The following is a 26,248-nucleotide window of genomic DNA, read 5'->3' on the forward strand; positions in this document are numbered from 1 at the left end:
CAGTGGTTTTTTGATTAAAACCGTTCTCGATGTACTTGAAATGTTTAATATAACTGTTTTCATCTCACCTTCTTCCATTAGAAGTGCAGTTTCAGCGTCGTCTCCGTCCAGAGTATCACTGCCACACACCAGCCGCTCTCTCGTTGGCTTCTTCTCTCCATGCTTTGTCTTTGCCCAGAATCGCATTTTTCCACGTACCCTACAGACAATATGTACGTGGAGACGGAGAGAGAAAATTTAAAGGGATAGTTCACCCCAAAATAAAAATGTAATCTTCATTTACTCCCTCTCATATCATTCTGTTTTAAGGTCTAATATCAGGGTCTGTTTTCACACTGTTTTATTATTTTATTTCTTTGGAGATGTTTGGCAAAAAGCCATCACTTTGCGGTGACTTATACTGCAAAGCTTCAAACGGGACAAAAATCCCCATAAAAGAAGAACACATGACTCATCTGCTATATTCCAAATCTTAGGCCATACAATAGCTTTGTGTGAAGAACACATGGTAATTTTAGTCATTGTTCACTGATAATCTCTGCTGCAGTTGCGTTTTTCAAACTATTTGCTTTGCGTTTAGTCACATGATATGCGAGAACCAATGACATTTGCCGTCAAACATGCGTGATGCATTTAAAAGGCACAGTTTTTTTTAAATGAACAAACACGTGACATTTACGAGACGAAGGCAACATTTTCAGTGAATAATGACTTAAATTTGGTTTGTTTTTTCAAAGCTATTATATGGCTATAGACTTTTGAGGGTGAATAAATGACAGCATTTTTTACATTTTCTTACTGGTTTTAACTGGTTGAACTGGTCTTATAACATGGTATTTTTTACAGGTATAACACTATTGACAGTAGCCTTGTTTATACTTTCGGCTGGCACCCCAACTTCTAGAGGCGTTTATACTTGACGTGCCCGCTGTTGTACTATCTGTGAAACGACATGGGGCAGCCCAGAGAAGATATCATCCGAATCAGCAGATAGTAGTTGTGAGAAGTAGTACAAGGATCTTTGTAATAAAAGCATCAAACTTCAATCATGTTTTGTTTTTATTTGATATTAAGGCACCTGACGAATTTGTGCATCATGACTTAAAAATGCTAATAGTATATTTATTGACCGTATACTCTAAATGTATGCATGCATATAGATATGCTACAGTATTAAACATTTTTCACACAAACTATACAAAACTATTTAAATCTAAAGAGCAATGCAACAGTCTCTGCGACATTCAAGGTGTAGAAGGCACAGCTAATATATTTTATGCTTATAAAATATGCATGGAAATGCTTCCACTCATATATTCTCTTACAGATATGCAAACTAAAAAGTGACAGTTCATTGAGCCTTCTGAAAAATGTGTAAATGCATTCTTACCCAAATTGTCCCATTGAACTAAATAGTTTTTTTTTGTTTTGTTTAAACTTCAATCTTGTCTTTATTCAGTATTCAATAAAAGCCACTAGACAAATACTTGTATATATGCCTCGAACACGTATAAATCCTTAACGAATATTTCTTGACCTTACACGCTTGTTAAGTTTTCCAAACAAGCAATACAAAAGATGAGCAAAATCTAAAGAGCAATGCTACAATGTAGCTACAATGCTACTATTCATTCAAAGGCACTGAAGGCACCGTTCCTATATTTTATTCTTATCAATTTACATTGAAATGCTCACATGCATATAAACTCTTATAGAAATGCTCACATGCATATAAACTCTTATAGAAATGCTCACATGCATATAAACTCTTATAGAAATGCTCACATGCATATAAACTCTTATAGAAATGCTAACATGCAGTGTAGTGACTGAGCAAATTCATTGGACCTTAATAATGAAACATGAGCAAAACAAAAATGGTGTGTATGCTTGTAAATTGTCCCACTGAAATTAATGGGACAATTTCCACCATAATGGGTTTACTAACGATTTGCACACACATTTTTTCTGCTCGTGTTTCCTGAACAAGGCAAATGTAACTAATGTTCATTAACCTGTTTTAGTTTTTTGTGCCTTTAATTGTTTTTTTTTTGGCAATGTAAAAGTCTTACAAACTTTTGTCATAAAAGCAAAAAAGGTCAATATCTATTTATGGGAGATTCTTTATCCATAAGATGAAATGGTCGGAAAATAAACCTAATTTTTATGTATTTCTGACAGAGCTGCAATGTTATCATAAGATGGTAAAGCTACGTAAAAATAATAAATCAAAAGGATTTGTTCAAATGTCTGATTTATGTAACATAACAGATTAATTATCTTTGTCTTTTGAAACCCTTCTTTTTATTTCATCCGGGTGGAGGGATCATAGGTGTGCCTGTACAAACTTATTTCTTCAGCCAATGTTGCCTGAAATTAGTTAATTTTCAATGCAGTGCCACATGCACTTTTCGCCCGAGTCACAAAAACTTGAGTAAGAACGGCCGCGCAAAATGAGGGCTTGCGGCACAAACGTGCATTTCGCAAATTTCATTGCACGCAACCTCGCGAACAAGCAGCTGTGTCGACTATAAATCAGGCTTATATGTGTCAAAAAACATAAGCACCTTCCATCTCCAGAGATCTTCCTCATGGTGTCTTTGCCCAGGTCTCCAGATGGCATGGCTTTATGCACGTTTTTCTGTTCTTCAGTGGCTGTGGGCAGCTAAAAGACAGTATTACGAACAATACATAAAACCAAACATTCAAAAAGTTTTGTCTCACCCAAAAGTGAAACTTCTGTCATAGTGAACTCAAAAACTAGATATTTAGCAGAACATCCATGCTGATCTAATCCATACAGACGCATATTGTGACCAAGCCCTTAAAATCTCCAAAGAAAACACCACAAAAGCACAATAGGACAAGGCCGAAACTTAAGTCGTCATTCACTGATGAGGTCACAAATCATATTCGTAGTTTTGGATATTGACTATTGGCTCGTCTTCATCTGGCATATATATAACAATGCACAGAAATAGTTCAGAAGTCTTGCAAAATAATATTCGAGTCATACAGACAACTTTAGTGATGCTTTTATGGTGCTTTTTAGTTCTTTTTGGAGCTTGACAACCCCTGGTCACTGTATGCTTCCACTGTATGGAAAAGAGCCGTGTGAACATTCTTCTAAACATCTCTTTTCTATTTCATGGAAGAAAGAAAATCAAATGGGTTTCAAACAACTTGAGGGTGAGTAAATAATGGCATATATATATATATATATATATATATATATATATATATATATATATATATATATACTACCACATTAAATAGAGATTTTTGCCTCTTCGTTTTAGGAATGAGAACATGTGTTGTTCCTTAACATAGTTTGAAGGCACTAAGTGGTTAAATCAATTTCTTCTTTAACTCTAATGCACTGAAACTAACCAGTGGCAGACAATGAAACAGAACTTTATTGATAACATATGACTTGCAACATAGTAAGAAAGAAAGAACAATAATGTCTTAACAACAGGATAAAATGTTAAACATTTCACTGAAGATAGACGATGACTGGAAAGTGTGAGTATTACATACTGTAATGAGAGCTAGAGAAAGAAAAGAAGAAAAGTGAATGAATGAGTTGAACTGCTGCCATGACAGGTACATGGTCTTAGCCTTGGTGGATTGCTGCAGAGCAGGAGAAAGAGGTTAGATGCTAAAGCATGCAATGATCTGTTTCCAAGGGGGCTGTGTAGAAAGCAGGATCTCACAGTCTTGGTAGAGTCGAAGCTGCCTATAACTAGGATAGCTGTTATGTTAGGCAAGCACAGTGGTCAGATACTGAAGAGTGCTGTGGGTTAAACGTTATGTGAGATGAGCTTATATATCTGGAGAGATACCATCCAGATCTGTGTGGCAGGTTTGCTGTTATAAATGTGAATTTTAGTCTATTCTAGATGTTCGACTTTGGTGTTGGTTGAAAATGAATTACAATTAGGGCTGTCAAAGTTAACACATTAAGTGTTACACGTTATACGCTGTTAAATTGAACAAGATTATTGCATTGACCTATATCTTGACGTTATAACGGCTTCATTCAGTTTTAAATAAACACAAATGTGCAAAAGTCACCACTATGATGTCGATAAATCATCTTTCACACTTTGATATTTCATTTCTATTCCAGTAAAATGATCTAAATATCCTTAAAACAAGACACATTTACTTGAGAAGCAACATTGTATAAGATACCAAGTCTTAATTTCTGAGAAATGAACGACAAGGACAAAAATTAAGTTGTTTTCCCTTTGAATTTTATTTTTCTTTCTCCCTTTGGCAGATTGTTTTTTTTTTTACCTCTTTAAAAATGTAGCTAGATTTATTTAAGTTAATTAATCTTTCTTTTAAGAATATTTTGAGATTTTTACTGGAAATGTTTACTTTGATGATTTTGCTTTAAAACAAGAAAAAACTATTTACCAATGGAGTATTATAAATCATAAATAAACTTGTTTTTCCTTTGCATTTAGTTTTTCTTGCCTAATTGATAATTTTTTTTTTATTATTGTTTTAAAAATGAACATCATAAAACTTTTTTGCTTAAAGTGAACTAATTATATTTGTACTGGAAAATTGCTGTCAACAAAACCAGAAAAAACTATTTACAAATGGGGTAAAAAAAGAAATAAACTTTTCTCTTTGCATTAAGTTTATTTTTCCTACCCCCTTGGAAAACAGTTTTTTCTTGTTTAGGCAAACCTCATTACAATTTCCACTTTCTCTTGTTTTAAGCATTATTCTAATATCTTATGTCACTTCGCTTTAAGTTAAGAAACCTTTCTTTTAAGAATATTTAGACATTTGTACTGGAACATCACCGTGTTGACCAGGGCTGGACTGGGAAGTGAAATCGGCCCGGGATTTTACATGGCAACTGGCCCAATTGTTCATCGGGTGTGGGGGGGGGGGTTCCCTGTCCTTTACTGCATATCGTGGCACCGTTTTGTGGTCCGTTCTGCATAACGCAGCGGCTCATTATTGCTTATCGCGGCTCATTATGGCACGTTTTGCGGCCGAACCACCGGCCCGCTCGATTCTCCCGATGGACATTCCGCACCTGATCGGTCCAAAAGTGCGTCGGCCCACCGGGAAAATGCCCGGTATGCCAGATTACACATTTTGATGAGGTTTATTCTTAATCAAGAAAAAAAGATTTACAAGTGGAATAAAATAAATAAATAAACTTGATTAAACTCGTATTTAAAATAAATAAATAAACTCCTTTGAATTTAATACATTTTTCTTACCCCACTGGCAATTAGTTTTTCTTGTTTTAAGCATAAATCTCATTTAAATGTGTTTTTTTTTCTTGTTTTAAGAATGAACATTATTCATGAAAAACAAGACTTAATATCTTATGTTATTGTGCTTATAGCCAATTAATCTTTCTTTTTAAGGATATTTAGACATTTTTGCTAGAAAACGAGACAAAAATACTAAGAAAATGAATTTTTTTTTCAGTGTAAGAACAGAATTCACAACATTTTCAAAGAAAAAATATATATGATTAGAGAAAAGACATCAATCACGATTACCCGTTTAAATATATTGATAGCCCTAATTGAAATGCACAACTGAATATATACTCTTATATATGTTAACAGTATTTCTATGTGCATACAGAAGAGTGCCTGCCATCACAGATGAGAATAGTTCTCAAAAAGTTTTTCTCCATCTATGGTTAAATATCACAATCGGATAGGGAGTTTAGAAGCGTTTCAGGTGGTCAGTAAAGCGTTCTATCAGGTTCTTCTGGAGTTAGCGGTAGAGAAAGGTCTTGCTGCTGGGCCAGCATGGCGTAGCTCAGGCCGTTCAATTACCATTTCAGAGTCAATGTGACAAGCCTCTAGTGCGCTCTCCTCCGAGTCCTGTTTGGGGAGGGGTGTGCCTGGAGATAGAGGGGTCTCATCATACTCCTCTTTCTCTGACTCCCCCTCACCCGGAGCATTTGAACCACGGGTCAGGAAGTCACTGCGCGTCCGTGCCATGCGGGCTTTTTTATGACCAGGTCGGCCGACCTAATCAATCAAATGATAATAACACAAGTGAAGATGCTCCCTATACAACAAGGGCAGGTTGTGACCAATGCCTTATTCTGAGGCAGTGAGACTTCGAAAACAAATGTACATAAATATTAAAGGAAAAAATTTTAAAAAGACCTGCGTGGATTGTAAAAAGGCTTTTCAAAATCTGCCATGACCTCAAGTTTCAAATGTGATTGCCATTGAAACATGTCTGTCTGTCTTACCTCACGAGCCTTTGTTGACTTGTAACCCAAGACGGTTACTTCACTCTGGACTCCTGGTGCTTTCCCTTGCTTGACAAAGTCCTTATCCAATCTAGAACAGAGTCAAGAGGTTAAAGGACTCAAATATATAAAATTCTGTCATCATTCACTCACCCTCATGTCATTTCAAACCTTACTAACTTTATTTCTTCCATGGAACACACGAGCAGAACCAAAATTAGCATCATAAAAGTAGTACACCTTAAGCTGCGTTCATGCTGTCAGCGACCTCATCTCATTCATTTTCAATGAGAGCTGGTGACTTCCGGCAACACGAGCGACGGCGACCGTATGTGGGCGTGTCCAGCGAAAGTTGAGAAATGAAGAGCGACTTTTGGGAGCGACAGCCAATACGAGAGAAGATGGTAGAACTCACGTGATCTTAATATTTTAATAATAATATTAATAGTAAAGAAACAGTGCTGTTTAGACTCTCCATACACCCCACTAGCGACCCAACCGCCAGCCACTGGCAACATGCAGCGGCAAAGTAGCTTGCAGTGTGAACGCAACTTTATGCACTATATTCCAAGTCTTCTAAAACCATACTACAACTTTGTGAGATATCATTATTCTATGAAAATGTGTAATTCCACCATATTTCACAATGGTACACATACAAAAATGATGCTTCAAGATTCACACAAGGTTTGAGGTCTACAAACAAAGCTATTGAATGATTTCAGAAGACTTGGAATATAGTGCACAAGTTGTATGGACTACTTTAATGAAGCTTTTGAAAACATTGTATTGAAGACATTTTGCAGCTTTTGTGTCCCAAGGAAGATATAAAGTCATACAGGTTTGGAATAACGTGGACATGGTCAGTAAATTATGAAAAAGTTTTCATTATCGGCTGAAATATCCCTTTATGTATGTATTATGGATGGGCGTTTTAGTCATTTTGACTACTGGAGAAGTTTAAGTAAGGGGGGGGTTGGGGGTGATGTTGTGTTCATGTATGTCCAACAGATATCTTTGGCCATTGCATTTCAGTGTCTTGCATTTTTAGAGCACATTGTCAAGTTAAAGTTATTAAAAAAAACGTGCAAAAAAGATTGATGATTCAGACTGCAAGTTACCATCAATTGAATTCACTGAATTTCGAATTTAGTACCCTCTACCATGTTTAGAGAGGTCAGGAAACGATCACCACTTACTTCGAGAGGGAATCCTTGGCCTTTGGAGAAAAGAATAGGTTTCCAGACCTCTCTGTCATGTTAATGTTGGTGCTGTGAGTGGACGGATTCTTCATTATTCTCCTAGTTTCATCACCTCTGGACTCCAGAGTCAATTTGGGTGCCCACCCTTCTGGTACCTTTCGGGTGTCCTTTGGCTGGTCTTTGAATATTGAAGGAGCAACTTCATTTTCCCGGACCTGAGGTTGGGAGGTGAGGTCAGGCTCCGGCTGGGCTATGGGAGCAGGACCTCTGTCCATGGCTGGCTTTCCTCCAGAACTGTCTTGTCTACTCTGCTCAATCCTTTGCAGAGCCTCAGATCTCTGCTTCTCAAACATCTCCCTCTCGTATTGGCCGAAATGCCTACGTTGTTCTTCCAGGATACGCTTCTGAAGACGGATCTGCTTCATCATATCCTTTTCATTTTGCTGCTGCTGATGTTTCTGTCGCTCCTGCATCTCCTCATTAAGTTTCTCGAGCTTTTCCAGCAAATAAATTCTGTCGCTGCTGGGCTGTGCTGGGCTGGGTGGCTCACTGGTTTGGGCGGCACTGTCTCGGATCTCTGGAGGCTTCACATCTGATTCATTTAACAAGGTTTCCTTCTGCATACTAATAACTACGACCATTGGCCTGCGATTGGACTCCTTGTCCTTCACAGGCTTACTGGAGCCATCAGGTCGTGGAGTGGTGGAGTTTATGCTAGACTTTATGACTAGAGAGCTGCTTTCTGGTGGAGTGGTATAGAAGGTTGGGAGAGAGTTCGGTATTTTGGGAGCTTCCGGTTCACTAGTTGGTTCGGAAAAGATATTAGGTTCTGGAGTGTCAGAGGGCAAAGCAGGCATGGGAATGCTGGGGAATAAATCCTGCTGCTCTGGCACAGACATAGGAGAACCAAGGTCTTCTTTGAGAGAGTCGTCTATATTGAGTAGCTCAAAGCTGCCTTTTGAGCTCTGGCTGTCCGGGGTACCTTGAGGAGTGTGAGCGATCTCACTGACCAGCTCCATCGACCAGCGTCTCTCTTCCGATGGAGAGGCTCCACCGGTAGTCCGCACCTTAAGAAGTTCCAAGCTAAATTTGGCTTGCTCTAGTTCTCGCATTCGACGACTCTCCCGTTTGGCCCGTGTCCTGTGATTGGGATCCTCTAGAGTGCGAGGTCGCTCGCGGATTGTCACTTCAGATATTGGTTGCACCACTGCCGTATCCCCTTTCATCTCCGGCTCCAACTGTCCCAAAGTTTCTCTTGGTGCATCACTTCCAGACACTTCAATTGCACCAGCGAGGGATTGTTTATTCCTGTCCTGCTCCTCGTAGGAGCCTTCCCACATGCTTGGATCCAAACCCATGACTCTACACTTCTCCTCTTCTGTTAATGGACTGGTTTGACCATTTGACAACTGAGTGCTTTTTAACTTCTGCTCTTGAAGTTCAAGAAATCTGAAAATTTGAAAGCATCCCATAAGAACATTGCATTTTGTAAAGGCCTACCTCTTTGGTTGCAAGACAGGATGCACGTAAGCAAACAAGCTTCAAACACCATGCATGCTATAAGACAAGCAATGTGAAACAGATCCTACAAAGGCAAAATGCAGTAACTACACATCTACACAGTAAGTTATGACTGATTTCAGTCTCTTAGAACTTGTAATTTCTTTGATGGGTTTAGGGAGTGAACTATCCCTTTAATTTTAGCATTTTTATGTCGTTTTAAGTCTTTGTTAGTTGTTTTGCTTTAGTAGTGCAACCTAGAAAGGGCAGTCGCGTACCTCTGCCTTGCAAGATATCCTCTGCTTGCTGCTTGCAGGTGAATGGTGATGTCACGCTGCTGGAGGTAGAGCTCTCTTGCCCTGTACCTCCTCCAGGCAGTCTGGATCCAGAGGGCTGCTCTGCCCCGTCGATATAGCCTCCAGTTTCTCTGGATAACCACGGCTGCTTCCCTCCAGAGTGAGAGTCTACGCCTCTCTCTAAAGCCTCTCCAGGCTGACTGGATAGAGAGTGCTGCCTCCTGCTGGACACGAATGTCATCCCTCTGCATCGACTGACAGCACCTCCACCAGTTCTATAATATGAAACAACACAGCATGCTAAGATTAAAGGAGTGCAAAAGCTTTAGTTGAATTACTTACATTTGAAAACAGTTTAATTGAGATTGCACTTACAAAAACCATTTTCTAGCTTTTGAAATATTTGGTAACACTTTCTATGAAATCCATATTTATAAGGCATTATGCATACATTAAACTGCATTCATAATGTCTCATAATACACCTTATAATAAGTTATAAGTTAAAACTTTATAATACATTATAAGGCTTCCCCTATTCATAGTTATAATTTAGAGTATAATGCATTATAACACAAGCAACATTTTGTTTTCTTTGTTTTTACATCCAAGAAGATTGGCTATATGTGTGATCAACATACATACATATCTCAAGAGAGAGTTTCTGATATATTTGAACCTTGTAGCTTTACAAGTGTTTACATCAAATGTGTGTTATTTTGTATTTTGTGCATGTGCATGTGTAATGTATATAACTCCCAGCATGACTTGTAATGTCTTGTAAACTATTCAAGATATATTATGGATGTTTATAAGAAGACATTGCTTTGGTCACTTTACGTAAATATATATTACAAATATATAATTCATTATATCTTCTGCAGATAAAATTGGATGTCACTTGTGTTATAATGCATTATACTCTAAAGTATCACTATGAATAGGTAAGTATTATAATGCATCATAATTGTGGTTACAGTTATAACATATTATAAGGTGTATTATGAGACATCACGTATGCATAATAAATATGAACTTCATAGAAAGTGTTACCACATATTTTTTAACACAACTGAAAATCCCAATTATCAAATTTCCTGATTTTTCCAGGTTTTTCATGACAGTTGGAACCCTTCATAGAGATCTCACAATAATATACAACAATTATACAAGATTTTTAGTTTCCCAGAAGTAGTAACTGCGTTAACTATGGTATTTTGTCCCACGCTACATTTATATTTATGCATTTGGCAGATGCTTTTATCCAAAGCGACTTACAGTGCACTTATTACAGGGACAATCCCCCCGGAGCAAACCTGGAGTTAAGTGCCTTGCTCAAGGACACAATGGTGGTGGCATTGGGGATCAAACAGTTCTGTGCTTTAGCCCACTACACCACCACCACCACTCTCATCTATAGATATATCTCACGCTACAGAAGCAGTTACCTTTTTGTTTAAGGCATATTGACAAACATAAAGCTTACTGTTCTAAGTGATGTCACTGGACATACCTGTATCTGGCAGGCAGCTTGTCTCATTCTGAGGAAATACTTCCTTTCTAGAAGAGCTCTGAAACGCGCTGAAGATTAATGATCCGACGCAGTACCTCCTGATGGAGAAGGTCTTGCATTCGCTGTCGCTCCACTTCACGGAGGAACACCTGCCATACACGCACACGTAAATGAAGGAACATGACAAATGCATACAACAAAGTATGCATTTCCAACAAAGCGAACCATAAAAGGGCGGTATGCATAATCCTGAAAAAAAGCTTTGGATGTTTAACAGTGGAAAATAAATTACCATGGTACGGCCCACTTGGAACCCTTCGGGAGCAAGATCCACCAGGCACAGGTACCGTCGGATATCTTCCTGTTTGGTGCAGGTACCCTCTGGTAACAGCACATGGAAGTGTCGAACAAAGTCCTGCAGGGCACAAGACAGGCACTTTACACAACAGACCCAAAATGAACCTTTTCTTTTGATGGCCTGCATACAAAAGTTATTCACATTCACTTCCTGAAGTGACCTGGAGGTGACATTTCTCATCGAGGCCAAAAAACACTGGGGATATTTTTGAACAGTAACATCACTGTCAAGGTTTGCCTTATTCTGTATGACTTATTGAAGTCTCCTCTAATGCAGACTGCTGGGGGTGGACAGATGCTGTGTGTATGCAATTATTCCTGGCCACTTTCATTACGGTTGTGTCAACTCAGTCTTTGTGTGTGCATAGTGAGAGCCCAGCGTTTCAATATCCACCAATAACAGTTACACCCACTTCATATCTTAAAGGAATTACTAGACGCTCCACAAAGACGACGCAAGGTGCAGAGCTTAAAACTACAATTTTACATTTTATTAAGAATGCTTGCCCATGTATAATGTGTTGTGAAAGGCATGTGGTCTGTTCTGAGTGTTTTTAGCACATTGGTATTTGGTAGTTAGGGTGTTCTGGATGGTTGCTAGGTGGTTGCAAGGGGGTTCTGGGTGGTTGCTAACTAGCCAAAGTGCAAAAGAGCCCATGCCAAAGTCTTTATGATATTCTGGTCTTTAGATATGGCTCAAGTCCCAAAAATTATAATCATCAAATGTGCAAGATAAGTTAAATGAATAGTTCGACCAAAAAATAAACATTCCTTCATCATTTACTCACCCTCATGCCATCCCAGATGTGTATTACTTTCTTTCTTCTGCTGAACACAAATGAAGATTTTTACAAGAATATCTCAGCTCTGTGGGTCCACACAATGCAAGTGAATGGTGACCAGAACTTAGAAGGTCCAAAAAGCAAATAAAGGCAGCTTAAAAGTAATCCATACGACTCCAGTGATTAAACCCATGTCTTCTGAAGCGATATGATACATTTGGGTGAGAAACAGATCAATATTTAAGCCCCTTTTACTATCAATCTTCACTTTCACTTTCACTTCTTCTTTCGTGATTTGCATTATTTGTGCATATCGCCACCTACTGTTAGAGAGGAGAATTATAGTATAAAAAAAACATAAATATTGACCCGTTTCTCACACACACACACACACACACACACACACCTATCATATCACTTCTGAAGACATGGATTTAACCACTGGATTACTTTTAAGCTGCCTTTATTTGCTTTTTGGAGCTTCAAAGTTCTGGCCACCATTCACTTCCATTGTATGAACCTACAGAGCTGAGATATTCTTTAAAATAAACAACTGTGTTCAGCACAAGAAAGTAAGTCATAAACGCCTGGGATGGCAGGAGGGTGAGTAAATGATGAGATACATTTTTGTGTGAACTGTCCCTTTAATTCACGTTAAAGTTTAATACTTCACTACTGTAATCCGTGCAGATGTTTTACTTTTAGCCTTGTTAGTATTTTTGACCTTTCACACATTTCAGAAAATAAAAAGATATACATTTAAATTGCAATATCATATACTAATAGCAATATTTAAAACAAATTATAATAAATTGTCTGGACTCAATTCTGTCTCATTACTGCAATTCTAAATATTATTTTATTTCTTTCCTTTTGATTTTTTCACCTGTTATTGTCAAATGTTTAATACTTGCTGTTATCAGTCCAGATGTTTTACTTTTAACTTTGTATTTTTTTATCTTTTAATTATTTCAGAAAACAAAAAGATATGTTATTTACATTTTATATAATATAAAAATAAAAATTATCAATGTGTCCAAAATCAATTTTGTCTCATTTCTAGAAATTTGATTTCTTATTTTTACATATAGATTTTTTCCACGTTTTATTATCCCTCAGGTGACAATTGTAATTGACCAACGTGCAACCTGAGTTAACTTGCAAAGTTTAATACTTAGGATTCCTAGTTATTCAATTCCCTCACGATGAGTAAGAGCAATAGTGACTGTTGTGTGAGGTCTAAATGTTTCAGTCATCAGGGATTCATTGTGAGTAAACTGATCATTTAAAGTCACATTACATCATTACATTTTTCTGTGCTGTATTCATGTTTCACAGAGTAGAAAGTAAGAGTGGTTAAAATCCCAAGACACACCCAGAAGTGGAAACGAGCAACTGGAAATAATGATTTTAGCTGTGGAGCTACAGATGATGACACTCATCCATGTACAGTACACGCTCCAAAGGACATCCCACACCATGATACTCCAAGATCACTCATAGTCTCGGTTTCAGACAGCACGCCTATGAACTGTTGAATGACCGTCTGATGTATATTGCACACAAAATTGCCACAAGCTTTTTCAAAACAGACCAGACTTTATGCTGATGGTCTGGTTGCATAAGACTATAACATGTCAACATTTAAATCATGTGTTCTCCCAGAGCAACATGCACAATTGTAAGTAAAAACAGTAAAATGATTGTATGTGCATCAGTCTCACCTGAAAAGTGTACTTGATACTGTAGCCAGATTGTCGGATCCGTACGGTCTCCAGCATGCCTGTGTAGCGAAGCTGTCTCAGAACCAGGCCATCATGAAAACGCAGTGGGAGCTGAGAGGAAACAAAGATATAAGTGACTGTAAGAGTAAAGACGAAGGTCCATATGATTGACTGCATGTGAACAAACATGAAATCTTCTCATGGATGCACAAACCTTTTCTGCATTTGATCGTATGCATTTCACAAAGTACGGCTCCGACTGACCGAGAGTCTCCATTAGCTTATTAAGAGAGGCCTTAAAGGGGAAAACACCACATATGAGCAACTAAAAATAAACAAACAATCATTCAGTCACCTGTTAAGTAAATTATATTGTACATCTATGAGGACAGCATAAGTTTAAATCCAGCTCGCCACATTTTTCAATCCTCTTTCTGTCCTTTCTAATATATATATATTGCTGTGACTGGGTGGAGGGCGGGGCCGGGTCGTGATTCCACAGACCCCGCCCCTAATCAGGCTAATCAAGCCTAAGAGAGGGATAAAGGCCGACTGGAAGCTGCAGTGCGACAGAGAGAGAGAGAGATTTATGGACAGCTGTCCAACACCTTTGTCTTTTTGTTTCAGTTTTATATGAAACTATTATTTATATTGTTGAGCTGGTTCTCGCCTCCTCCTTTTCCATTAATCCCTTTACACTTGTGCCGAAATCCTGGAAGGAGGAGGGATGCACCTTAGTAGAGTCCTCGCCACTACCATCCACCCCAACAGAGCAACCGCGGCCATCCGGTGGAGGATGGAGGAGCCCAGCCGCCTGAGAGCGGACTAACGGGCACTGACCACGAAGGGGCTCCTAACCGCTCGTCTGGAGCGGTCAGGGCCACTGCCAGGGGCGGAGGAGACCCCTACCAGCCGCTGAAACACTGCAGGGTATGAGACCGCCGACCGTGAGCGGGGAGGGGCTCCTGGCTGACCGCCTGGAGTGGGAGAACCGCTGCCAGGGGCGGGGGAGACCTCTTCTGTTTCCCGAGACACGGCAGGGCATTTCCCTCTCTTTTTAAAATGTTTTAATAATTTGTCACGATCGCCGTTACGGGGTGTGGGTGCCACATTTTTATGATTTTTTTGTTTCCCTCCCCTTGTCCCCTCCCTCATCCAGGTAGACGGGGATGACATGCCGGCAGATGTTAGACACGCCCCTCCCCAGGGAAAGAGGACAGGGCGGAAGGCAGGGGCCGGGTCGTGATTCCGCAGACCCCGCCCCTAATCAAGCCTCAGAGAGGGATAAAGGCAGACTGGAAGCTGCAGTGCGACAGAGATTTACAGACAGCTGTCCGACACATTTGTGTGTTTGTCTGTTTGTTTAAGTTTTATATTAAACAATTATTTATATTGTCAAGCCGGTTCTTGCCTCCTTTCCATGAATCCCTTTACAATTGCTTAAAGAAAACTAAGCATTTATATAATCAAGAATATTTTGCATTGTAACATTGCATTTTCTGGACAATTAAACAGATTTTCTCTCTAAATTTGCATAACTGTAATACTGTAATGCATCCAGACATATAACAAAACTTATATTTATAATAAAATTACTAACAAATTACTTGTTGCACTGAATTTATGCTTAATCCATAAATGTAATTCATATAGATCACTTTCATTCTCATCACTGTACTGTGTCCAGATGCTTGTATTTCTTTAGAGTATTTATTATTATATTTTAAATTAAAATGATAATGTATTATGCATTTGTTAAACTGATTTTATGCTGAGTTTAATAAATCTCTTACTCAAAAACATATATTTTTTATAATTTTTACTATAATGCATCCAGTGGTTTAACCTTTAACTTTTATTTTTTTATTTTTTAGTTAAAGTATTAATTATTAAATAAAGTGAAATTATGAATTCATTATTTTGTATTAATTTTAATCTATCTTTATATATAAATAAATAAAATAAAAAAACAATCAATCATTGTGTCCAATTCAGTCTCATTCAGTCTCATTGTAATTCAAAATATAATGTTAGTTTTTTGTTTTTTCGTTTTGCCATGCCTGTATCTCTCTAGTCAGAGAAAAGCTGGAAAAGCAGCTATTTTGGTGGTCAGGAATTCACTCTCTCTTCCCTAAGTGAGAGCCATGTAGAACAGGATGCGGGAAGTGAGCTCATCTACACATTTGTGCAGGCCCGCTGCCAGAGGCCCCACAGTCAATGTTTACAGCTCTCTGTCCCCATCCATAACACACTACAGGGACATGTAATCTTCAACCCCAGAGGAAGAAACAATGTTGTACACCACGTAAATGAACACCCCAAAAACTAAAGCAAAAAACAGATAAAAAAAAAAACTAAATAAAAAAATGGAAATATCACATTGACATAAGTACTCAGACCCTTAACTCAGTACTTAGCTGAAGCACCTTTGGCAGCGATAACGGCCTCAAGTCTTTTTAATATGATGCGAAAAGCTTTGCACACCTGGATTTGGGGATTTTCTGCCATTCTTCTCTGCAGATCCTCTCAAGCTCTGTCAGGTTAGATGGGACCGTCGATGGACGGCCATTTTCAGATCTCTCCAGAGATGTTCGTTTGGGTTCAAGTCCGGACCCTGGTTGGGCCACTCAAGGACATTCACAGAGTTGTCCCGTAGCCACTCTTGCGTTGTCTTGGCTGTGTGTTTAGGATCATTGTCCTCTTGAAAGGTGAACCTTCGGTGATGAGCGGTGCCTGGTTTACAGGCCACAGGTGGACTCCAATCAAAGTGTAGAAACATTTAAAAGATGATCCAGAAAAATGGGAAGCACCTGAACTCAATTTCAAAGGTCTGAATACGTACGTCAATGTTATATTTCATTTTTGTGTTTCTAATAAATTAGCAAAGTTATCAAAAGTCTGTTTATTGCTTCGCCATTATGGGGTATGGAGTGTACTGTAGACTGATGTGAAAAAAATAAATAATTGAAAGTATTTTAGCATAATGCTGCAACATAACAAAATGTAAAACAAATAAAGGGGTCTATATACTTTCTGAATGCACTATATATTATTTTAACAATTTAATAAATAATATATTTATATTATTAATAAATTCTTATGTATTTGTTGTAAAGGTATTAATTATCAAATATAATTATAATGAATCATTTTTATTTCAAATGATGTATTTGTTGCAATTTATGCTGATTTTAATAACAATAAAATACAAATAATCGAGACAGGATAAGTCTTATAATTTATTACTCGTTTCTTTGGACTTTGAGGGTGAAATATTACATTCTTGAGAGGCTCATCTGAATCAATAAAAGTGGCAAAAAGGCCACAAAAAAAAAGAAAAAAAAAGAAAGAGAGATCTGACCTGGAACTGTGCACTAATACTTGGCGGTTTCTTTTTCTTGTGAAGGTGCAGCAGGGATTTTGTGATGCGGTCGTGTAATGTCAGGTTACTCAGGTACTTCAGTGACTTCACATCCAGCAAGTGCTTTATAAAAAAAAAAAATAATAATTCATCACAAGCTTATGTAGATCAGTTAAAGGACAAAATCACCAAAAACGGAAACTCTAGTCTCACTCGACTCACTGTCATATCGTTCAAAACCCATATGTCTTTCTTTCTTCCATGGAGCACAAAAGGAAATATTAGATAAAATGTCAAGGCTGATCTTTTCCATAAAACAAAAGTATATAGTGACAGCAGCTGTCATGCACTAAAAGGTCAAAAAATCACCAAAGTATCATAAAAGTAGACTTCTTGTGCTTTGTGTGAGAAACTCAACACTATATTATGAGGAAGGTCATTTTGCCAAACGTCTCCTTTTATGTTCAACGAAATTACTCATGTTCTCCAGTGAAAAGTGGGCGAGTAGCTGATGACAGAATTTTCGTTTTGAGTGATCTATTCCTTAAGAAATTAATAGAGGTGTTATTCGTACCTTTGGAAGACTTGGTTTCATTTTATAGTTTTTATTTCTCCTGAAAAAAATTATAATAGTAATAATAATTATAGCGGTTATTATGAGCTTCCATAATTTGTATGAAACAGTTCATTTAAATTGGTTGAGAGGCAGTGAACGTTTTACATGAGGATGCCGTGAGCTCGCTCCAGGAGTTTACTGCTGGTGGAGTTGACAAAGATGCCGTCCTCCTCGCTGAAAGATCCAGCTGAGGACAGACGGTTTTGCCTCCCAGGACGTCCATTCCAGCCGTCCCTGACAGAGACACCATAAACATACATATTAAAAAGACACAAACACACAACACCACTTTCAAGAGTTTTGTGGAACTAAAAACCGGTGTACTGTACGATGCAAGTAAACAGGATGAAAAGAGGCTGTGTACCTGTACAAATTACAGGTACACATACTGTAAGGCTTGACTTTTATATTGTTAGGTGAAATGGACCCTGGAGAACATTGTGTGCAATCAGGTCTAACATCTTTAAGGGGGTCTGTAAGAGTCTGTTTCTCCTCTAGTCCAGAGGTGTTTTCTCATTATAACAGGCAGTCCACCGACTTCTATTGATTTTATCCTCTGGCATGCATGATTATGCTGAGCATAGGGACTGTAAATAATACCACTGCATAAAGCTATATGAGCCACAGGCACTTGTGGAAATATATTAGCGTTCCGCAGAGGCCGTACTTCTCTGCAGACTGTTGTGCATGAAAATCACAGGAGATCAGCAGTTATAGAAATACTCAAACCAGCCCGTCTGGCACCAAATATCATGCTGCAGTCAAAATCACTGAGATCAAATTTTTTCCCCCATACTGATGGTTGATGTGAAAATGAACTGAAGCTCCTGACCCATATCGGCATGATTTTATGCAATGGCTGATTAGGCAATCTCATGAATAACTAGGTGTACAGGTGTTCCCAATAAAGTGCTCGGTAAATGTACAGTATACATGTGCATTAGCCTTCATCTCAAATATATTGGCATTAAATCGGCCATTCTTCTTTACCATTGGAAAAACCCTAAGTAGACCAAAACCAGAGGCTAAACAGCACACAGGGAGGGAAAAGCCTCCAGCTGTGGCGGACAGTAATTTATTAGTAACAAAATTCTGTATACAGGAGGTCACTGAAACATGTGCACGTGAACCCTGCTGAGAGTGATTACCCATCAGACCAGGGCCTGTCCTCCAAATGGGCAAATATCTACACAATGACATCACATAGGAAGCAGCTGCAGTTTCCTAATGTTTAGTGGTCACTAAGTAACCCAAAAAGTGTGTAGGGTTGCAAAACGCATTAGAGGGTTTTTACAGTACAACAATAGAGCAGTTGTGAGTTCAACATTGCCACTTGTTCTGAATATCAGGGCTAATCTATGTGTCATACAGTCATTAAGAAAGTATGAGGTCGGGAAGAGCTGGGCCGGTCTGTGGGTAACTGTACAGTCATGGGTTTACTGTAACTCTACATCCACAAAGTGAACTTAACAAGCCTTTTGAGTACTGACCAGGGGCTCATCATACACACTTAATTTCCCTCACTGAGAGAACATGTGTCATGTGACACTGTATATGCCATATACTCAAAATATAAACAAATGATAAAACTAAATATTCAAACCATCTCATGTCTCTGACTGTATATTTATTAGTTTGCCTACTGAATTGTACAGCATATTGCACATTGCTTTCTATATAGGATAATGTATTGTATTACATGTACATTGCACAAAGTATTGCAAACTTGTCTTATATATACTGAGCTTGTTTGCATGGACACCAAAAAGCTGTTTATTGCAAGAAAGCTGCTAAAGACAGGAAAGTGGCGTTCGTGTTTACATACGCTGTTCAAGCAGCATACACTTCACCCTTGTATACATGTGGCTTGATCGGTAGGCAGCTTTCTCCAATGCAATGACATATGCCTGTGACACTGGTGCAAATAACCAATATGCCAAAATTAGGACAACTTCACTATTTTGCTTTCCCGTTGCTTTGCTTTATTTCCAGATGTCCCACTGTTGGTGCTGTGCAGTTTCCTTAACTTTTTAATCACAACCTGCTGTGGCATTGCCCTGCAATAGTGGAGTTCCCACTTACACCAAATTCCGGGATTCCCCCGGCGCACTTGAGCACATATTTACCATGTGCACCCTTTAAAAACATATAAGAATGCTGCTTTTGTGTTTATATGGCCACATAAGCCGCTCTGGCAGAAGCATACGTTAAACCCCTTTCAATTAATCATTTTAAAATGAAAGGAAAATGGAGCACGCATTTACATGCCGTTTCATAACGCCGCTTTCTGCATAACCCTGGAATAAACCGTTATCTTTAGTAAATGTTATCATGGTCACTGTCTAATGCATAGTATGTTACAGCTGCATCTGCAACAATTTTCACATTTAAGTGGCAATAAAGATTATATTCTATTTTCCATCACCTCTCCAAAAATGTAACTAGCATAAAAATGTTGCGTCTACGCTGACCACAACAGCTGTGATTGGTCCGCTTTGTAACCAGAGACAAGTTCCCCCAAGATGATTAAAATATATCTGAGATAGCTTTAAAAAAACAATTGTGACGATTTTAAAATCTATGCATCACATTGCATTTGGGCTCGTTTTAATCTGCACTCAGGGTAACCCGAATACATCTACTGCTTTTACATTCTGTTAAATTTGATGAAGTTACAAGTGAAAACGTGACAAAAAGCCACATCTGTTTACAACTTATAAACTCTGTGCTTTCACTGCTTTTACTCGATATATAATTGGTCTGGAGTGAAACAATATGCTTGTTTGCTTTGACCGTATGTTTGACAGTATGGTGTTCAGTCAATAATCATATTTTATACGGTAAGAAAAAGGAACACTTCTAATATGCCAGGGAATAAAAAAGCATTTGTTAAGAGCTGGTTATATTGCTTATATGCATATAAAGCCCAGCTTTATAATTTTTAAAATGAAACCCATTTTGTGTTGGTCAAGCGAGTAATTAATTCATTTGATGATTGTTTTGTCGGCGTGAAGCATGAAAGTATGCCAAAATATTGATTTAATATAATTTCATTGACTCAAGAGAAAGCATACAGAATATCCCCGATTTATTTTCTGTCTGCATGGTGGCAACATGTGCAATAAATTCGATTTTCCTAAATATCAACATGTTCACAAACTTTACTACTCATTTACTACGACAATTTGATAAATATTTTTGGGTCCACAAATTATCTAGCTTTTATTTATGAAATAAATAAATGCAGTATTCTCGCAGATCGACGCAGACACATCAACGGCGAGCTGTAAATGCTGTGTAGGCTACTGTTAAGAGGCTATGGCGTAGGTTCAACGCAGAATAAATCGCCTTTTAATGATGAAAACAATTCTCTAAGTGTTTAAATAGTCTTTGGGGACACTGTGAGGGTCTATAAAAGAGTAAAGTCGGTCTTACCGTTGATAAAGTGCGTTGCTGCCCTGCAGGTCAGAGAGTGGCATGCGAGGACTCTTTCTGTTCACACCTGTAACACATCACAAAGCCTGTACAACCAGACAGCTCCGAGACACATCAGAAATATGAATGAGTAAAAGTATGGCGCTCTCAGTATGAGAGGGTATCATGGATTTCATAAGAACAGATTGACAGAATGTTGATTAATCCACTGTAGTTTAAAGGGATGAAATGTTTGCCCATTCGATTAGATGTGAATTACTTGAAACATGCTTTTGAGAATCATTAAGTGTGACATATACAGTGCACAGTGATTGGGTACATACAGTATGTTCACATAGAAAATGATCTTTAGACTCGTATTATATTGATGATTAAAAATAAGCAACATAAAAGCGTATATTAGTGCTTTGATTAAATATTTTGAATCTTCTTGGCAGCAAAGGCTGATTGGTCAAAATGACAAATAAATAAATAAATAAATATCCCCCTTTACAAATATGTACATTTTGGCATAAATAGATCGAAAAGCATAAAAAGGCAGAAAAATATTTAGATACAATGGTAACATTTTACAATAAGTTTGAAATTGTTAAAATTAGTAAATGCATTAAGTATCATTAACAATGAACAACATTTTAACGGCATTTATTTATCTTGATACATGCTAATTAACATAAATCTAAAAATAAAACCGGTCATTGTTTAGGTTCATAATGCATTAAAAACAACTTTTCAATTTAAACTCATATGTAATAAATGACGTCGTTCATTGTTATGGGGCTTTTCCACTGCACGGTACAACTCGACTCTCTTTTTTGGGGTTTTCCACTGTGGATAGTACCTGATACTTTTTTTAGTACCACCTCAGTCGAGTTCCAAGCGAGCCGAGCCGATACTAAATGTGACGTCAAAATCCTGAAGATCACTGATTGGTCAGGGAGAATCGGCACTACCAGCGCCACTGGATTTCTGACGCGCGACATCAACCCGCTAGTTTTACAGTTAGCAACAGCGATAACAGTATCATTTGTTCACACTACTTTCGCATTGGGAAAAAAGAAATGGCAGTGCGCAAAACCACGCCATGGTCAATAAACGAGGTGCAGACGGTCCACTCATTAGCGATGAGCGAAACGAAAAAGTCTCTCAGGAAGTGTCTCAGCTGTTGGACGCACACGGCTACCACCGGACCTACCAACAGTGTAGGGAAAAGTAAAAAGAAAAACTTGAAAGTGACTACAGAACCATCAAGGAAAAGTGGAAGTGGTTCGAACAAATGGACGCTATCTAAACCGGCGAGCAATGGGAGGGAGAGTGCCCTTGACGGTGGAGGATGGTACGTTTTGCTACGTTGTTTATTACTCTATACTCTGCTTGAAAGCTTCACTTTATTTAGTTGACCAGCTACTAGAAGCTTCTAAAACAACCAGACCAATTTAACTGTTACACTTGTGTAAAATCACCATGCAACAACTGCCTTATGCAGCACAATGAGCTAGTAGCTTACAGCTAGCGGTCGTGTTATTGTTTTGGTCAGTTTGTGTTGCGTTTAAGATGATGTCGCAGCAGTAGAGGCGCCGCAACTATGACGATCAGCCTATGATCACACCTACGTTGAGATGGCACTAAACTGCAGTGGAAATGCACGCTCAGAAAAGTAAAGCGAGTAGCGTGCAGTGGAAAAGTGCCATTAGTTCATGTTGACAAATGTTAATAAACATATTCTAAGTGTTACCAATATGCTTTTTCAGATATATCGCCCAGCTGTAACCACAACAATGAATTTTGATGGAGATGTTCCCAACAGGAAGGATTCATATATTGATAAAGATCAGCTACTGATCCGATTCTCAGACTGCTTTTGTTTTCAAACAAACTGTAATCTTAAAGAGGTTCTGTTGCTTTGTAATTGTGTTTTGTGTGTATAGTCTATGATCTGAACTACCTCCATCAAGCAGACCTATCATGAGCCCGCTGTCCTCAGAAGGAAAGAGAAATGAGCGCGTTCCCTCAGCTGGAGTTGTCGTGCTGGGGTGCGAGCGTTCAGAACAGGGGCTCCAGTGAGGGGAGAGCGGTGGGCTGCCCGAGAGGCATACATGCTGGACTGAACCCACAGAAAGGGCTGTTAGTGAGGGACAGACACCCACCCTGACATCATGCAAGGAAAGCAAGACAGGTGCAAGACGGATGGGCACAGAGACATGAGGGAAAGTCTGCTAGCTTGAGCTCGGATTAATACTGTATGTTTTGCCAACTACTGAACAAGTTGAATAGTTAAGTCCTCTGTTGTTGTAGCTTTTGCATTTGAACTTAAAAATAAATTCAAAAATAAAGGTGATTTCCAGGGGTCAGATATACTTAGGAATTTCTAGATGAATATACATAGCCATAGTGGTACAATTGAATGGGCTAAGTGACTGAGACCCTCTTGCCTCTGCCCAGGGTGCATGAAATGAGGAGATGAGATGAAGGAAAAGCAGCTTACTGTATTTCTCCTCTTTGCACCTCTGCAGGATCTCTAAGCTTCTCTGATGCACAGGGTGATGCAGAAAACTAAAGCTATCCACAGTTTTCACAACTGGAGCAGCAGCATCATCATGCCCTTCAGAAGCCAAAAACAAACCACACACACAAGAGAGAGAAGAGAGAGAAAAGACAGATTACATAGCGAGAAATAAGATGTGAAGTCTACAAGAGTAGAGTCAGACTGCCTGCATAAAGTCTTGTCCACATTGCAGCGTATTCTGGCCAAATATCTGAATTATGACTTTCAGGATCAATTCATTTAATCTGTTTTAATGTCATTTCAAGTACCAACTGAATGAGAAATAGATGTCCTGTTGTAAACTCGTCGCACTTTCATGAAGCTTAAACAATGGCTATGCACACATCACAAGCCGATGTAGTTCATGCCGTTAAAATATATATCAAATCGTACAGATATGACAAATTAAACGTACTTTAAAAAATGCCATGAATACCAACCTGGCTGTTCATGCTGGTCAATTTGGAAAAAAATGTCCACATAGGAAAATAGCCCAAGTTGGAATTGAAAATGTCAGATTGAAAATGACTTTTGATGGTCACACTATCATAAATAAAATACAAATACATTTTTATCACATACAAGTTTAATTTAGACTGCTGAAGCATCAAAGCACTAAGATCTAACTAAAGTAATGAGGCCGAAAACAACAACAACAACATTTTATTTAAGACAGACAGGCATATAGATACTGAAAAGCAGAAGAGCAGGGCAAGAGCATTGAAGCAGGAGGAGCTGGGCTGACAAAGTTATATAACGAAGTCAGAGGTGCTTTTTAAAAACATCAACAGTAAATGGCAACAAGCAAATTTTAAAGTCAGCTGATTTTTAAATTGCCGTTTCTTCCTTAGTCCACAAGAGGGTGCAATAAATATATAAACCATTCAGCAGCATGCTATTTTATTGCAAAGAACATTCCTTGCTGTTAAAAGAAAAAAAAAAAAAAAAAAGAGCATTTCATTTTCAGCTAATGTGCATAAAATAAATAAATAGAAAGTTTTACTTGGTCCATAATCTCAACCCTTCAATAGACACTTCACATGCTGGTACACTTGCACTGATGACACAGTATAATACACCAGAATCAAGCTTCATCATTACAGTTATATGTAGGGTAGATATATTCACAGATAGCAGTGGTATCCGGCTGAAGTCAGTGGTAAAGTGGCTCAGACAATGAGCCCAGGCTAGGGGCTGTTCAATCAGATGAAACACAACAGACTGGAACCGAAAGAAAGGATCACGAGACACACATTTCCAAGTTGAACATCTTTCCTGATTTAAACAACTCATTGTTTAATCTGAGAAATGCTTATAAATGAGCAAGACGCAACGGCCAAAGACCTCCACCAACTGTAAGGGGCTGTTCACACAGAACGCTTTTGCAACCATCCATTAGTTTTACTATGCAAGCGTGTGCTAGACGAACGTCTTTGTTTCGCTTTGTTTTTGTTTATTCAGTATCTTGTGCAGGAGCACAGTTTTTTAGATGCTGTGTCTAATTAAAAAGAATTTAAAAAGCATCTTGAGACACCTGCTTTCTGTGAAACTGTATTTGTTGTGCTGAGTCTAGCCTTTTTTTAGTACAAGAATGAAGATCGATCTGAAGTCAGCGTCAGTGCTTCTAATGCACAGTTTCAGCATTCAAATTGTATCTTTTTTCCCGTAAATTCGACGAATATTCTAATTTTTATTTACACTGCAGCTGTATGTGAGCCTGAATGATACACTGAATAGGAATGATAGCGTTAGCCATGAGAAAAAGTCACAATATCACATCTAAATGTAAAAGTATTGCATTTAAAGAAAAAAGGATTTCTGAGTAGAGCTGCAACAATTAATCAATAAAAGTCATTAAAAAAATGTGAATGGAAATTGTCGACAACAAACAGAATTATCGATTTATTGGGTTTGTGCACTGCGAGTCTCTCAAAGTCTCTTTCAATTACAGCGATGTCACTTTATAGTGGTAATATATACTGTGTGTGTGTATAAATATATACACACACACACACAGCGGAAAGAAAAATTATGTGAACCCTTTGGAATTAGCTGGTTTTCTGCATTAATTGGTCATAAAATGTACAGACAAACACAATGTGCTTAAGCTAACAACACACAAATAATTATATTTTTTTTATGTCTTCATTAAAACAAATCCCTTTAAACATTCACAGTGCTGTGAAAAAAGTAAGTGAACCCTTGGATTTAATAACTGGTTGATCCTCCTTTGGCAGCATTAACCTCAACCAAGCTTTTCTGGTAGCAGCGCATAAGACCTGCACAATTTTCAGGATCATTCCTTCTTACAGAACTGCTTCAGTTCAGCCATATTCTTAGCATGTCAGGTATGAATGGCTCTCTTGAGGTCATTCCACAGCATCTCTATTGGGTTAAGGTCTGTGCTCTGACTGGGCCTCTCAAAAAGGTGGATTTTCTTTTTTTTTTTTTTTTGTGGATTTACTTTGATGTTTATGGTCATTGTCCCACTGCATTGCCCAACTTATACTGAGCTTCAGATGGTGCACAGCCACTCTGACATCATCCTGTCGGATATCTTGATAAACTTGGGAATTCATTTTTCCGCTTGATGATGGCAAGCGTTCCAGGCCACTGCGCAGTCCCCGAATAATGGTGCTCCCTCAACAGTACTTCACCGTTTGGA

The 26,248-nt window shown here is 38.3% G+C and overlaps 1 protein-coding gene across 1 annotated transcript in view; it reads right to left on the reverse strand.

The window, feature by feature from the left end:
• myo9aa (myosin IXAa) overlaps positions 1–26,248 on the reverse strand; it is a 185,454-nt gene that overhangs the window by 20,870 nt on the left and 138,336 nt on the right. Inside the window, 16 exon segments of the mRNA XM_052146821.1 lie at positions 69–199; positions 2,568–2,665; positions 5,826–6,023; positions 6,254–6,344; positions 7,453–8,904; positions 9,234–9,526; positions 10,764–10,831; positions 10,834–10,912; positions 11,056–11,178; positions 13,627–13,737; positions 13,841–13,921; positions 16,988–17,110; positions 17,562–17,601; positions 17,709–17,837; positions 21,039–21,105; positions 23,524–23,640. Coding sequence (XP_052002781.1) covers positions 69–199; positions 2,568–2,665; positions 5,826–6,023; positions 6,254–6,344; positions 7,453–8,904; positions 9,234–9,526; positions 10,764–10,831; positions 10,834–10,912; positions 11,056–11,178; positions 13,627–13,737; positions 13,841–13,921; positions 16,988–17,110; positions 17,562–17,601; positions 17,709–17,837; positions 21,039–21,105; positions 23,524–23,640 — 3,201 coding nt within the window.

The sequence above is a fragment of the Xyrauchen texanus genome, chromosome 2, assembly GCF_025860055.1.
Source record: "Xyrauchen texanus isolate HMW12.3.18 chromosome 2, RBS_HiC_50CHRs, whole genome shotgun sequence".
In the NCBI taxonomy this organism is placed as follows: domain Eukaryota; kingdom Metazoa; phylum Chordata; class Actinopteri; order Cypriniformes; family Catostomidae; genus Xyrauchen; species Xyrauchen texanus.